Source organism: Mobula birostris, chromosome 12 (genome assembly GCF_030028105.1).
Source record: "Mobula birostris isolate sMobBir1 chromosome 12, sMobBir1.hap1, whole genome shotgun sequence".
Classification (NCBI taxonomy): domain Eukaryota; kingdom Metazoa; phylum Chordata; class Chondrichthyes; order Myliobatiformes; family Myliobatidae; genus Mobula; species Mobula birostris.
In genome coordinates this window covers 114,319,703-114,336,836 of record NC_092381.1, presented here as the reverse complement: position 1 = coordinate 114,336,836, position 17,134 = coordinate 114,319,703, and the positions used below count along the sequence as shown (strand labels likewise).

Here is a 17,134-nt window from a genome sequence, read left to right as displayed (position 1 = left end):
ACCAGCAAGGCTGTAGCTGAAGCAGCACAGAAAAGATCAGCATGGGTCTGGACCAAGTATGTCCAGAGGGGCAGATAGTCAGACAGTGTATACATATCTTGCAAATCCTTCAGTAGTTGCATAGACACCTGAAGAGCAGACTATCTGTTGGATGGAAGTGACCAACAACTCTGATAGAGGCAGATGCCAAGTTTTTAAGCTCACCAGTGGGAGGTGGTGCTTTAGCACTGCTGGCCCACCACCTCGAGGAAGCCTTGATCAAAAGCGGGCCGAAACTCCTGAAGACAGGTGGCAGATCAACTGATGATCCCCCTGGTGATAGCACAGGACAGTTAACATCTTAGTCCACGTGTATTTTGTAACTCCACCCCGGTTCCCATACCCTATCTATTCTCTTCATTGCAACACACACAAAACACTTGAGGAACTCAGCAGGTGAGGCAGCATCTATGGAAAGTGTTATCAGTGGCGCAACAGCTGGTAGGATATGTGAATATGGCCAAATAGAACAGCGTTCCTCTGGGGTCAAGGTGCAAAACACATTACCAACAGCACACAGCGCACTGCACAGAGCACAAGTAGCACATCTGGTTAAGATAGCATTATAGACATAAGACAAAGGAGCAGAAGTCGGCCATTCAGCCCATTGAGTCTGCTCCGCCATTTTATCATGAGCTGATCCGTTCTCCCATTTAGTCCCACTCCCCTGCCTTCTCACCATAACCTTTGATGCCCTGGCTACTCAGATACCTCTCAATCTCTGCCTTAAATACACCCAATGACTTGGCCTCCACTGCCGCCCGTGGCAACAAATTCTATAGATTCACCACCCTCTGGCTAAAAAAATTTCTTCGCACCTGTGTTCTGAATGGGTGCCCTTCAATCCTTAAGTCATCCCTTCTCGTACTAGACTCCCCTACCATGGGAAACAATTTAGCCACATCCACTCTGTCCATGCCTTTCAACATTCAAAATGTTTCTATGAAGTCGTCCCTCATTCTTCTAAACTCCAAGGAATACAGTCCAAGAGCGAACAAACGTTCCTCATATGTTAACCCTCTCATTCCCAGAATCATTCTAGTGAATCTTCTCTGAACCCTCTACAACGTCAGCACATCCTTTCTTAAAAAAGGAGTCCAAAACTGCACACACAGTACTCCAAGTGAGGTCTCACCAGCGCCTTATAGAGCCTCAACATCACATCCCTGCTCCAATACTCTATTCCTCTAGAAATGAATGCCAACATTGCATTCGCCTTCTTCACCACCGACTCAACCTGGAGGTTAACCTTAAGGGTATTCTGCACGAGGAATCCCAAGTCCCGTTGCATCTCAGAACTTTGAATTCCCTCCACATTTAAATAATAGTCTGCTCGTTTATTTCTTCCACAAAGTGCATAACCATACGCTTTCCAACATTGTATTTCATTTGCCACTTCTTTGCCCATTCTTCCAATCTATCCAAGTCTCTCTGCAGACTCTCCATTTCCTCAGCACTACCAGCCCCTCCACCTATCTTTGTATCATCAGCAAACTTAGCCACAAAGCTATCTATTCCATAATCCAAATCATTGATGGACAACGTAAAAAGAAGCGGCCCCAACACGGACCCCTGTGGAACACCACTGGTAACGGCAGCCAACCAGAATGGAATCCCTTTATTCCCACTCTCTGTTTCCTGCCAATCAGTCAACGCTCTATCCACGTATGTAACTTTCCCGTAATTCCATGGGTTCTTATCTTGTTTAGCAGCCTCACATGCGGCACCTTGTCAAAGGCCTTCTGAAAATCCAAATACACAACATCCACTGCATCTCCCTTCCTCAGTGAAGACTGATGCGAAATACTCGTTCAGTTCCTCCGCCATCCCCTTATCTCCCATTACAATTTCTCCAGCATCATTTTCTATTGGTCCTATATCTACTCTCACCTGTCTTTTACTCTTTATATACTTGAAAAAGCTTTTAGTATCCTCTTTGATATTATTTGCTAGCTTCCTTTCATAGTTCAGCTTTTCCCTGTTAATGACCTTCTTAGTTTCCTTTTGTAAGCTTTTAAGAACTTCCCAATCCTCTGTCTGCCCACTAGTTTTTGCTTCCTTGTATGCCCTCTCCTTTGCTTTAACTTTGGTTTTGACTTCTCTTGTCAGCCACGGTTGCATCCTTCTTCCATTTGAAAATTTCTTCTATTTTGGAATATATCTGTCTTGCACCCTCCTCACTTCTCGCATAAACTCCAGCCACTGCTGCTCTGCCGTCCTTCCCGCTAGTGTCCCCTTCCAGTCAACTTTGGCCAGTTCCTCTCTCATGCCACTGTAATTTCCTTTACTCCACTGAAATACCGACACATTAGATTTCTGCTTCTCTTTTTCAAGTTTCACAGTGAACTCAATCATGTTATGATCACTGCCTCCTAAGGGTTCCTTCACCTCAATCTCTCTAATCACCTCCAGTTCATTACACAATACCGAATCCAGTACAGCCAATCCCCTAGTGGGCTCAACAACAAGCTGTTCTGAAAAGCCATCTCGCAGACATTCTACAAACTCTCTCTCTTCAGATCCAGTGCCGACCTGATTTTCCCAATCCACTCGCATGTTAAAATCCCCCACAATTATCATAACACTGCCCTTCTGACAAGCCTTTTCTATTTCCTGTTGTAATTTGTAGTCCACATCGCTGCAGCTGTTTGGAGGCCTATAAATAACTGCCATCAGGGTCCTTTTACCCCTGCGATTTTTTAGCTCAACCCATAAAGATTCTGCACCTTCCGATCCTATATCACCTCTTTCTAATGATTTAATATCATTTCTTACCAATAAAGCCACGCCTCCCCCTCTGCCTACCTTCCTATCCTTCCGATACACTGTGTATCCTTGGACGTTCAGCTCCCAAAGACATGCATCCTTTAGCCACATCTCAGTGATGGCCACAGTATCATACCTGCCAATCTGTAGCTGTAGGACAAGATCATCCACCTTATTCCTTATGCTGCGTGCATTTAAGTATAACACCATAGGTCCAGTATTTGGTACTTTTTGCTTTGATTGCACTCACCACCCAGGACATGCCCCCTTATCATTGCTACCAGAGAAGACGTACAGGAGCCTGAAGACACACATTTAATGTTTTAGGAACATCATCTTCCCCTTCACCATCAGATTTCTGAATGGTCCATGAACATTAATTCACTATTTTGTTCTCTTTTTGCTCTATTTATTTATTATAGTTCTTATTGTAACTTGCTCTGTAATTCTTTTTTGTGTATTGCACTGAGCTGCTACCGAAAAACAACAAATTTCACAATATATGACAGTAATAATAAGCCTGATCATGGACGTCGTTCCTCATCTCAGAAGCCATGACACAATTAAGGGAAACCAGAATCAGGTTTAATATCGTGACATTTGTTGTTTTGTGGCAGCAGTAATTTGCAATACATAATATTTAAAAATGTATAAATTCCAATAAGAAATATTTATTTAAAAATTATGTAGCATAAAAAGAGAGCAAACAAGTGAAAAAACAGTGAGGTAGTATTCATTGTCTATTCAGAAATCTGACGGCAGAGGGGAAGAAGCTGGGTGTGTGCCTTCAGGTAGTATACGTGGAGAAGAGGGCAAGTGATGAGTGACACTCGCAGTCTTGAAGAAAGAGAAATAACGCATCAATATTTTGGGCCGAGACTATTCCTTTCCATAGATACCGCCCAACCTGTTGAGTTGCTCTAGCATTTTGTGTGTATTCACTTAAGTTCACCTGGCCTGTAGTCTTTTGTCCATTTAAGGACAAGCGTGCTTGAAGATCAAGACCTTAAACATTCCACATTTTACTACATGCTAGCAGTAATCAGATATGCCTCCAAGACACTGCATATGGGATGAGCTGCTAGAGTGGTTAAGGCAGGTACAGTACTGTGTACCTATGCAAAAGTTTTAGGCATATATATAGAGCTGGGGTGCCTCAGATATTTGCATAGTACTGTAGTAATTTTATGTATTGCACTGTACTGCTTCTGCAAAAACTATCATGACATATGTGAGTGACGATAAGCCTGATTCTGATATGGGTCTCCATTGTGGACTGAGAGTGGGAAGGGGACAGGAAGAGGGGAATCATGTCTGGGGAAGAAGGGAAAGGGAAGCAGCAGAGAGACATTCTGTACTGATCAATAAACCAATTGTTTGTAATCACTAACCTTGCCTGGTGTCTCATAGCTGGGTGTGTCTGCGCCTGCGCCACCTCCCAGCTCTGGCACTCCTTTGCCACCTGCCCCACACCCTACCCACTGCACTCCACTTTCACCATTCACAACATCCTTTGCACCCACCAGATTTACAAACTTGCTCTCTGCTGCACGTTGACAAATACCCTAACTATGTAAATGTGCCTAAGACTTTTGCACAGCACTGTCCATCAACATTTAAATGGAAATGGACGAGTACATGGATAGGAAAGGTGAGAGAGATATGGGCCAAACACAGGCAAATGGGACCAGCTTAGATGGGAATCTTGATCGGCAAGGACCAGTTGAATTGATGGGCCTTCTTTTGTACTGTATGGCACTATGATTTAAAAGTTTGATCACAGAGTGCTGTAGAAAATCCCCCAAAATGGTAGAAAAAGGGAGTCAAAGTCAGTGGCTCACAGGCTGACAACCCCAGCCTTCAGTCCCTTTACTGGGAGGGTCACACTGTTGACATGCCTAACAGCAGACTCCTAAACAACACTGCATCATAGCAAGACATTACCAGCTGAAAAGAAATAAGAAAGGTTCAAGGATGTTCTCAAAGCTTCTTTAGAAAAGTGCAACACCCACCAATCTGTGTGGGAATTCTTGGCCCACAACCACTTAAAACAGACAATGATATGTCCATGTTTATTTGGGTGTACACCTCAAGGAAACAGTGGAAGCTCATCATTCATCAATTACCCTCTATCCCTGCCCAGTAACATATGCAGGTCTTTCACTGGGCCTATCAGTCAGCTGTTTGAAACCACTGTTTTTTTAAAATACTTTTTATAAGATGAATTAACGTAAGACTGAAGTTGTAGATCAAGCACTTGTACTTTCTAACAAACTCGTACATCTTTTACAATAAGTGGCTGTTCATCCCCACTCACTGGCAGAAAGCGGTATAGCAGCTGAACTAATGGTTTGTCACCTTCCTCCTCTTTCATTGGCTAAGTATCAGCACATAGCCCACATGATGTAATTCTGCAACCACTGATTAGTTTATTCTTATCGAAGGAATTTCTGTTACCTACATTATAAAAGATGATGGATTTTTCAGAGGTGCCGTCTTCACCTTTATTCCCTTTCATCCTTGCATTCTTCGTTGTTCATTCGCCTGCTAGCTTCCTTTCTCAGCTCTTCATTTAGTTTGCTCAGTATTTGTATGTCTGTACTTTAAAATAAACTATTAGAATTAAGACTGCTCGTCATTCCTGACTCCCAGGAAAAACCCTAATGATCAGAAAATAAACAAAGATTCCAACATAGCTGAGGTTAGGCTTCACCCTGCACCACCAGGTTCAGGAACAATTACTAGCTACAATCGTCAGGATCTTGAATGAGTGTGGATGACTTCACTCACTTAAATTCCGATCTGATTCCCTGCCACTCTGACATCTGATTTCTAAATGGACATTGAGCCCATGAACACTACCACACAATTTTTTAAAGTTCTATTTCTGTTTTAGCACTACTTATCTTACACACATACACACACATATATACATATTACAGTGATTCAGTTTTTAAATAATATTTATCATGTATTGCATTGTATTACTGCCGCAAAGTTAACACATTTCACGGCATATGCCAGTAGTATTAAACCTGATTCTGATACTACAAACTACATAGAAACATAGAAACCCTACAGCACAATACAGGCTCTTCGGCCCACAATACAGTCCCTTTGGCCCACAAAGCTGTGCCGAACATATCCTTACCTTAGAACTACCTAGCCATTTCAGCCCTGGGAAACAGCCCCTGATTATCCACACGATCAAAGCCTCTCATTGTCTTATACACCTCAATCAGGTCACCTCTCATCCTCCGTCGCTCCAAGGAGAAAAGGCCAAGTTCACTCAACCTATTCTCATAAGGCATGCTCCCCAATCCAGGCAACATCCTTGTAAATCTCCTCTGCACCCTTTCTATGGTTTCCACGTTCTTCCTGTAGTGAGGTGACTAGAATTGAGCACAGTACTCCAAGTGCGGTCTGACCAGGGTCCTAAGGAGCTGCAACATTACTCACGTCTCCTAAACCCAATCCCACGATTGATAAAGGCCAATGCACCGTATGCCTTCTTAACCACAGAGCCAACCTGCATAGCAGCTTTGAGCGTCCTATGGACTTGGACCCCAAGATCCTTCTGTTCCTTCACACTGCCAGACTCACTTTCTTTACAACCCATGTTCTCAGTATTTTTATTTATTTGAACAATTTGTCTTCTTTTGCACATTAAGAGTTTGGAAGTCTTTGTTTATAATTTTTCATTATTTCTATTGTATTTCCTTCCTTTCCTATAAATGCTGCTACAAAATAAATCTCAATGCAACAGCCAATTCTAACAGACCAGTGACCCCCACCAATTGTTATCCTTGTATAACGCACCCTCCGACCAATCCAACAATAATGTTCCAAAAGTTGAAGAAATATATTCGATCCTTTATTAGCAACTAGCAAAACAAACAATCGTGAAGCAATGAAACTTATGAAACTAAGACTAGCGATATGAAACATACTTGGAAGCACTTAATCAAAGTTAAGTAGAGTTAAGCAATTTCAAATGTAATTAAATGAAGTTAAGCAGGAATTAAACAGTCAACAAAAGATTCAACATCCATTGGTGCCTAGTATTAAGCTAAAACTGCTGAGAACAAAGCACGAATATGTAAGTGAACGTAACACTTTTGCCAAACCCACACCACATGACTACAATAAACAGAACATACACATAACATGAATACAATGCAAATAGAAAACAGATCCATTGCTCCTACAATTAATTTCATTGTACCTACGTATTTCAATAATAAATTTTACTTTGACTTTAACAGAACCCACTGAAATGTAATGGAAACAAGTCATCCTCAAGGGATCGGCCAAGAAAATTTGACAGAAGAGGTAGACCTCCCTAGCCTTGACTACATCAAAACCACAACCTAACAATACATTTTTCAACACATAGACTTCTCACAGCAGGAAGCAATTGATTCTAAGCATATTTTACTGTGGTAAATCTCACTATTGTTTCACTGTCTGAGGCATCAGTCTAGAATCCTTACTGAAGAGAAAACATTAAATCAACAGAAAACATCAGCACTCAAAAGTCATTTCTATAGCAGCCAAATGAAAATGCAACATCCTGCTTCACTTACACTTTTGCATTTGTTTTCAAAACTATTTTTCTTCAAAAGGCAATGTGAAGAGAATGCCTTTCAACAAACAAATAACAAACTGCTGGAGAAACTCAACAGTTCAAACAGCAGCTGTGGGGAAGATGAACACCAACTCAATGGAAAATGCCCGATTACATTTGCCCTGTCTATGCCCCCAATAATTTTGAGAACCTCTATCGAATCTCCACTCATTCTCCTCAGCTCAAGAGAATAAAGTTCTTGCACATTTGGTCAAGAAAGCGCCTGCATACAATGCTCCTTCAGTCGATGCCTTCTGGACAGATTCCATATATTTCACTTCTTTTATGTCTTTTACGCTTGTTTTTCCTTTTGAATGTGATTCTGGAACTGTTGAAGCCCGTGATTTGCAGTTTACATAGAACATAGAACAGTACAGCATAGTACAGGCCCTTCGGCCCACCATGTTGTGCCGACCCTCAAACCCTGCCTCCCATATAAGCCCCCACCTTAAATTCCTCCATCTACTTGTCTAGTAGTCTCTTAAACTTCACTAGTGTATCTGCCTCCACCACTGACTCAGGCAGTGCATTCCACGCGCCAACCACTCTCTGAGTAAAAAAACCTTCCTCTAATATCCCCCTTGAACTTCCCACCCCTTACCTTAAAGCCATGTCCTCTTGTATTGAGCAGTGGTGCCCTGGGGAAGAGGCGCTGGCTATCCACTCTATCTATTCCTTTTATTATCTTGTACACCTCTATCATGTCTCTTCTCATCCTCCTTCTCTCCAAAGAGTAAAGCCCTAGCTCCCTTAATCTCTGATCATAATCCATACTCTCTAAACCAGGCAGCATTCTGGTAAATCTCTTCTGTACCCTTTCCAATGCTTCCACATCCTTCCTATAGTGAGGCGACCAGAACTAGACACAGTACTCCAAGTGTGGCCTAACCAGAGTTTTATAGAGCTGCATCATTACATCGCGACTCTTAAACTCTATCCCTCGACTTATGAAAGCTAACACCCCATAAGCTTTCTTAACTATCCTATCCACCTGTGAGGCAACTTTCAAGGATCTGTGGACATGTACCCCCAGATCCCTCTGCTCCTCCACACTACCAAGTATCCTGCCAATTACTTTGTACTCTGCCTTGAAGTTTGTCCTTCCAAAGGTATCACCTCACACTTCTCCGGGTTGAACTCCATCTGCCACTTCTCAGCCCACTTCTGCATCCTATCAATGTCTCTGTGCAATCTTTGACAATCCTCTACACTACCTACAACACCACCAACCTTTGTGTCGTCTGCAAACTTGCCAACCCACCCTTCTATCCCCACATCCAGGTCATTAATAAAAATCACAAAAAGTAGAGGTCCCAGAACAGATCCTTGTGGGACACCACTAGTCACAATCCTCCAATCCGAATGTACTCCCTCCACCACCACCCTCTGCCTTCTGCAGGCAAGCCAATTCTGAATCCACCTGGCCAAACTTCCCTGGATCCTATGCCTTCTGACTTTCTGAATAAGCCTACTGTGTGGAACCTTGTCAAATGCCTTACTAAAATCCATGTAGATCACATCCACTGCATACCCTCATCTATATGCCTGGTCACCTCCTCAAAGAACTCTATCAGGCTTGTTAGACACGATCTGCCCTTCACAAAGCCATGCTGACTGTCCCTGATCAGACCATGATTCTCTAAGTGCCCAGAGATCCTATCTCTAAGAATCTTTTCCAACAGCTTTCCCACCACAGACGCAAGGCTCACTGGTCTATAATTACCCGGACTATCCCTACTACCTTTTTTGAACAAGGGGACAACATTCACCTCCCTCCAATCCTCCGGTCCCATTCCCGTGGACAACGAGGACATAAAGATCCTAGCCAGAGGCTCAGCAATCTCTTCTCTCACCTCGAGGAACAGCCTGGGGAATATTCTGTCAGGCCCTGGGGACTAATCTGTCCTAATGTATTTTAACAACTCCAACACCTCCTCCCCCTTAATATCAACATGCTCCAGAACATCAACCTCACTCATATTGTCCTCATCATCATCAAGTTCCCTCTCATTGGTGAATACCGAAGAGAAGTATTCATTGAGGACCTCGCTCACTTCCACAGCCTCCAGGCACATCTTCCCACCTTTATCTCTAATTGGTCCTACCTTCACTCCTGTCATCCTTTTTTTCTTCACATAATTGAAGAATGCCTTGGGGTTTTCCTTTACCCTACTCGCCAAGGCCTTCTCATGCCCCCTTCTTGCTCTTCTCAGCCCCTTATTAAGCTCCTTTCTTGCTTCCCTATATTCCTCAATAGACCCATCTGACCTTTGCTTCCTCAACCTCATGCTTGGAGTTCATTTGGGTGTCTCAGCGCTCTGAGTCTCTGTGGGGGTTCTGGGAGGCAGAAGCAGCACATTTGAACCTCATAGTGAGAAGACAGCTAGCTGATGTTCAACTCCGTTTCATTGATTAAAGCTTCCATTGTTCACCAATTAATGCGATGAGGGAGATTAAACACCTGCAGCCTACCTTTTTATCGCTGGGGACTGCTTTGCTGCCGGAGAAGGTAGGCTGCCTTTTTATCAATGGTGAGATCACTCTGCAACAGAGAGGGGCAATGTTGCCCAGGTTTTCTGTGTTTTGGATCTGGATGTAGACTATAGACTTTTTTTCAGTCTTAAGGCTTTCTTTTTGTACTCTGTTTTTCAACCGATCTTTCTCATATTTTGCGCGTGGGGCGGGGATTTAGGGGGTTGATGATCATGCTGCCATTCTTTTCTTTCTTGGTTTTGTGGCATCTGAAAAATTTCAGAGTGCATACTTTGATAATAAATGAAGCTTTGAACCTATTCAACCTGTTCCTATAACTTCTAGTCCAAGCAACACCCTTGTAAATTTTTTCTGTACTCTTTCAATCTTATTGTTAGAATGCAATGTTAGCATTCGTTTCAAGAGGATTAAAATATAAAAACAATGATGTAATGTTGAGGCTTTATAAAGCACTGGAGAGGCCTCACGGAGTATTAAGAGCAGTTTTGGGCCCTTTATCTTAGAAAGTAGGTGCTGACCTTAGAGAGGGTTCAAAGGAGGTTCACAAAAATGATTCCAGGATTGAAGGTGGGGGAGTCTAAGACCAGAGGACACAGCCTTCGAATAGAGGGATGTCCATTTAGAACAGAGATGAGAAGGAATTTCTTTAGCCAGAGTGGTGAATCTGTGGAATTTGTTGCTACAGGTGGCTGTGGAGGCCAATTCTTTACGTATATTTAAGGCAGACGTTCATAGGTTCTTGATTAATCAGGGCATGAAGGGATACGAGGAGAAGGAGGAAGAATGGGGCTGAGAGGAAAATGGATCAGCCATGATGAGATGGCGGAGCAGACTCAAATGGCCTAATTCTGTACCTATATTTAATAGTCTTATGATATTCTCGTCAAAACCATCATCAGCGTTAACTGTCCAATTCCTCGCGTCTACATTGAAGAGAGTGGGAGTTTGAGTAGAACTTGCTGAGACTTACTCTGCTCTCAACCGCCTGAGCTCTGAGTCACGGTAATCCACGCCCTGCTTTGATCTCATCACGGCCAGCTCCTCCTTCAAACCCCGGATTACTTTCTGGAGAGCTACTGGATCAGGCTTCCCAGTATATGGTAGTGGCAGTGGGTAGTGTATCCTGCAGACATTAAAAAAAAAATGACAAATAACCTCTATTTTGAGAAAATTCTGAGGTAGTTATTTCTTTCCCAAGAGAATGGAAATAGGTTCCAGTTATATATTTTGAGATACTGTTAAGATGACTTATTCAGGAACTTTCATTCTGACTGTTGCATAGTCATATCTAAATTACCGCACGCAAGTCATGTTCCAATGATCTAAGTTCAATCATGATCTCTGATGGTTACAGGGAGGGGAATGGGGATGGATGTGAATACTCTGAAAGCCAGCTTAAGTCTCTGAGGGTGTAACAGCTTCCTACTTCACCGTGAGAAAATATAACACATCTTCTACTTCCTGCCAGGCCCTGAACTTGAACGCATTAAAGCAAGAACCGGACAGCTTTCTGATGAAACAGATGTAACTTGTCTACCTATTGCAGAAGTATTCTGAATAGTCCTTCAGAGATCATAAAGCTCTCATTCCCTTTGACAAGTCCAGTCAATTTAACTATCTACCATTCTTACATGATTACAAGAAACCATTCCCCCAGGCTGTGGAGAACCATCAACTGGCTGACGATCTGAACAAGTTTTATTGTAGATTCGACACCTTCATTCCTCCCAGCCAAAACACAGACCTACCTGCAACCCCCATCATCCATCACCCCGACATCTCAGTATCCGCCTTCTCACCCCACATTACAAAAACTGCTCCCCCTACCCCACTTCATTTCAACCCTCTTGTACCTGCACTCAGGATCTGTGAGAGGGAGGTGAGTCAGCTGTTCTGGAGGCAGAAGACCAGGAAAGTGCCAGGCCCAGACGGCGTGTCACCCTCCTGCCTGAAGTCCTGCGCTGATCAGCTGGCCCCCATCTACACACGGATCTTCAATAGATCACCGGAGCTGTGTGAAGTCCCTCATTGCTTCAAACGCTCCATTATCGTTCCAGTGCCTAAGAAACCCACTATCAAGGGACTAAATGACTACAGGCCTGTTGCCTTGACATCTGTGGTCATGAAGTCCTTTGAGAGACTAGTGTTGGCTCACCTGAAGGACATCACAGGCCCCCTGCTGGACCCCTGCAGTCGGCAAATAGGTCAGTGGATGATGCAGTCAACATGGGACTGCATTACATACTACAACACCTCGACAACCCAGGAACTTCTGCGAGGGTCCTGTTTGTTGACTTCAGCTCGGCGTTCAACACCAACGTCCCAGAAATCCTCCACTCCAAACTCACCCAGCTCACTGTCTCCCCCGCCATCTGTCGGTAGATCACAAGCTTCCTGACTGACAGGGTGCAGCAAGTGAGGCTGGGGAGCATCGTTTCTAGCACCCGGACAATCAGTACCGGTGCCCCCCAGGGATGTGTGCTCTCCCCACTGCTCTGCTCCCTTTACACTAATGACTGCACCTCACAGGATCCATCTGTTAAACTCCTGAAGTTTGCAGACGACACAACTGTCATTGGCCTTATCCGAGACGGTGATGAGTCTGCATACAGACGGGTGGTGGAACGGCTGGTCCTCTGGTGTGGTCAGAACAATCTGGAGCTAAATACACTCAAGACTGTGGAGATGACGGTGGACTTCAGGAGCAGCCCCCCGCCCCAATACTCCCCCCACTCACTACACTCAACAGTATTGTGTCTGCTGTGGAGACCTTCAGGTTTCTGGGTGTCACAATCTCCCAGGACCTGAAGTGAACACCCAACACGGACACTCTTATCAAAAAGGCTCAGCAGAGCTTGTATTTCCTACGTCAACTCAGGAAGTACAACCTGCCTCAGGAGCTGCCGATTCAATTCTATTCAGGAATAATCCAGTCTGTTCTCTGTTCGTCCATCACTGTCTGGTTTGGGTCAGCTACCAAACAAGACAAGAGTAGACTCCAAAGAACCGTCAGGGCTGTGGAAAGGATTATTGGTGTGAAGCTGCCCTCGATCCAGGACTTATATGCATCTAGAGTCAGGAAGCGAGCAAACAGCATCATTGAGACCCATCACACCCTGGACATCACCTGTTCCAGCTCCTTCCTTCTGGTAGGCACTTTAGATCACTGTATGCCAGGACAAATAGGTACAAGAACAGTTTCTTTCCGTATGCCATCAGTCTTATGAACACTTGAATTTTAGTCTATTATAAACCAAGTCCACCTCATTGTATATAGTTCACAATTATTTGCACTATTGTTTTGTTTGCTTTTTGATTCTGTACAGCGAGAGCTCAGGGAAACCGGCATCAAATTCCCTGTATGTGTCCACATACTTGGCGATAATAAAGGATTCTGATTCTGATTACTGCCCATTACGCCGCTGGCGTTTAGGACAGTAATGAAGGTCCTTCATCTCAGGCAGTGTTCAGGGCTTCCTCTTGTTTTTCACTACTGTCAGTCACGCAAGTCCCAGCTGGAGACTCAGGAATACCGTCACACTCAGATGTAGAAGAATTCTTTATTGTTGTTTCTGTAACAACTTTTTTCTGACCAGTCAGGGTTGTTAGCTCTAAGCTGAATCTCCAAGCCTGAAGGACTGGATGACTACTCTTAGTCTGGCCTCTACCCTTTGACCTGTTTGGCATGGGTGACCCTACCAAGAGCCAAAGCATAATGCCCTGACTCCAGCCGACATAGCTCTCCAGGTCATTGAGACATGCAAGCCTCCAAAACCGTCGATAAGTTTGTGGTCCTCTTGGAAATATCTACGATTCACCTACAAGACAATAGTCGGCTTTCTTCTGGAACTTTCGGTTAATGCTTTAAAAGCACATTAGGAAAGTAAATACCTGAAGAAGGGTCTCAGCCCGAAACGACGGCTATTTACTCTTTTCCACAGATGCTGTCTGACCCGCTGAGTTCCTCCAGCATTTTGTGGGTGTAGCCTCCCATTATGAATCATACAAAATTGCGTTTACTTATTTGGAGATACAGCATGGAACAGGGCCTTCCGGTCCGATGAGCCGCACTGCCCAGCAACCCACCTATTTAACACCGGCCCAAGTTACAATGACCAATTAACCTACTAACTGCTACGTCTTTGGAATGTGGAAGGAAACCAGAGCACCAGGAGGAAACGATGGGGTTATGGGATAAAACATACAAACTCCTTACAGACAGTGCCATGACTGAACTCTGAACTCCAGGATGCCCCGAGCTGTAAGAGCGTTGTGCTAAAATTGTAAGTTTACACAACAGATAAACTGACAGGCAAGATTTCTGAGATGTACCTATGTAATCCAACAAAACGATTACTTTGCTCAGCCTTCAACTGGTTACAAATTTTATGTAGACCAAGATTTCTCCAACAATTTTTTAATGCCGTGGACCCCCACCATTAACTGAGGGATCCATGGATGCCAGATTGAGAACCCCTGATGTATATTAAAGTAGGAAGATTGATACAGTTTCTCCTGGCCTCCTCTGCATCGATGAGACCCAACATAAATTGGGGGATCGCTTCACTGAGTGGAGAAGCAACAAGTATTCCATCTGGGTAACCTCCAACCTGATGTCATGAATATTGACTTCTCCTTCCAATGAACAAATTCCCCTCCTCTTCCTCTATTCCCCACTATGACCTTTCACTTCTCCTCACCAGCCTTTTACTTCCCCCGGGTCCCCACCTCCTTCTCTTCCTCCTATTGTCCACTCTCCTCTCCTATCATTCTTTCCTCTCCAGCCAATTACCTTTCCCACCCACGTGGCTTCACCTATCACCTTCAGTCTACTTGCCCTCCCCCCACTTTTTATTTTGGCATCTTCCCCCTTCCCTCTTCCCTCTCACTCCTGAAGAAGGGTCTCAGCCTGAAATGTTGACTGTTTGTTCCTTTCCAGATATTCTGCCTGACCTACCGAGTTCCTCCAAAATTTTGTGTGGGCTGCTCTGGATTTCCAACATCGGCATTTTGCTGTGATTGTGATTTACAGTTTCTAATACATTTTCCTAATTTAATGAAAGGAGATTATTTTCCGTGCCGTGACTGAGTAGAGGGGGCAGTAAATACAGGTATGCGTCACTTAACGTCCACAATACATTCTGTGAAACCGACGTTACGTGAATTGGACGTTGTGCGAACACCATATTATATACTTAGCAAACCTATATGGAGTACTGTAGTGTACCTGTATTGACTAAATAGCCGAGAACTTACTCTAAAACTGTATTCTGTACACTATAATACACACATACACTATAATTTTTTTTATTTCATTTTAACCTTTTTAATTTTTTTCCTTTTTAAACTTTTATGCAAACACTTCCTTCGGCTGTATCACACACAATTTATCAAAGATGATCAGGATCATCCACGTCCCTGTTCTCAGCTTCCTCATAGTGTTCTACTGAAACAGTTTCAGGTCGAATAACCTGCGTCTGGAAGCCATGATGCACTTTACGGTAATATTTTCAGAAGAAAATTAAACAGAGAGATAACTCTACTACATTCAAGAGACGTGCGATACACGAGATTGGTTACATCCGCTACGTCACGTTCTCCAATCGGGACTACGGACGTATATGCGATCGGACGTTGTCGAAATGGACGTTAAGCTGAGCACACCTGTACTTGAAATCACTCAAAATGATCACCCAAATTATAAATGTCAAGTCAGCTCAATAACCGTAACTTCACCCTATTCTTTTTAGTTCCACACAGACTTTCCTGCTTTGACTGGTCAGAGTGGTTGAAGCAATCTACGGCCTCCTCTACTGCCAGGATGAGGCCACATTCAGGTTGGAGGAGCAACACCTTATATTCTGTCTGAGTGGCCTCCAACCTGACAGCATGAACATTGATTTCTCTTTCTGGTAAAAAAAAAATTCCTCCCCCTTCACCATTCCCCATTCATGTCTTACTTGCCCGTCACCTCCCCCTGGTGTTCCTCTCCTTCCCTTTCTTCCACAGTCTCCTGGCCTCTCCTATCAGATTCCCTCTTCTCCAGCCCTCTATCTCTTTCACCAATCAACTTCCCAGTTCTTTACTTCACTCCACTTCCCCTCTCTCTGGGTTTCACCTATCACCTGCCACCTTGTACTTCTTCCTCCCCTCCCCTCCCCTCCCCCCACCTTCTTACTCTGACTACTCCCCCCTGCCTTTCCAGTCCTGAAGAAGGGTCTCGGCCAGAAACGTCCACTGTTAACTCTTTTCCGTAGATGCTGCCTGACCAGCTGAGTTCCTCCAGCATTTTGTGTGGGTTGCTTTGGATTTCCAGCATCTGCCGAATCTTGCATTTGTACAGTTTAAGATTCTTAATATTGAGAACACTTCTGGGAAAGCCTTTAATGAGGGACTTTAGATAGGCTTGAATCAGTGATAAGTTACTAACCAATTGCTGCACATTAAAAAGTCTTTGAAGAAGACCTGTAGGACACTAAGGCTGCTCTACCAGATTTTTCTGGCATCCTGATAACTAATTTCCAATATAGTGCTGGATCTAATCAAGTTAATTCAGAGTTGCTGCTGAACTAGAGGTCAGAAGAAGGATCTCATGGTATACATACTTTGATAATGAATGTACTTTGAACTTTGAATAAGTTGAAGGTGAAAGGTAAAATATTTAAAGAGAATCTAAGGTGGAACATGTTCACTCACAGAGGGTGGTGAGAGTGTGGAACGAGCTGCCAGCAGAAGAGGTGGATGTGGGTTCAACTGCAACATTCAAGAGAAGTTTGTATAAGTATATGTTTGGGAGGGGAGTGGAGGGCGATGATCCAGATGCTGGGTCAATGGGACTAGGCAGAATAACAGTTCAACGCTTAATGGTATGGTTGGGAACCCCTGTTATAAAGTATCAGATACTTTTACAACTGCTTCTGACAAAAAATTTAACTGCATGACATAATTAAGGATATATTGGTACGGCAGTATAGTGGTTAGCGCCAGCAATTACTGATGAGGGTTCGATAGTTGCCATTGTCTACAAGGAGTTTCTACTTTCTGCCCGTGACCACATGGGTTTCCTCTGGGTGCTCCAGTTTCCTCCCACATTCTAAAACTGTACTGTTAGGATTAGGGATCGTGAGTTGTGGGCATGCTACGTTGGTGCCAGAAGCATGGTGACACCTGCGGACTGCCCCCAGCACGTCCTCGGACTGTGCTGGCCTT

At 43.8% G+C, this 17,134-nt stretch overlaps 1 protein-coding gene across 3 annotated transcripts in view; it reads right to left on the bottom strand.

Annotated features, from left to right (window-relative positions):
- ccdc61 (coiled-coil domain containing 61) overlaps positions 1 to 17,134 on the bottom strand; it is a 103,192-nt gene that overhangs the window by 69,991 nt on the left and 16,067 nt on the right. For 2 of the 3 annotated variants that reach the window (XM_072274526.1, XM_072274525.1), the window contains exon 5: positions 10,896 to 11,048. The exons of the other annotated variant lie outside the window; for it this stretch is intronic. In XM_072274526.1, coding sequence (XP_072130627.1) covers positions 10,896 to 11,048 — 153 coding nt within the window. The remainder of the gene's footprint in view (positions 1 to 10,895; positions 11,049 to 17,134) is intronic. 3 annotated transcript variants of the gene reach the window in all.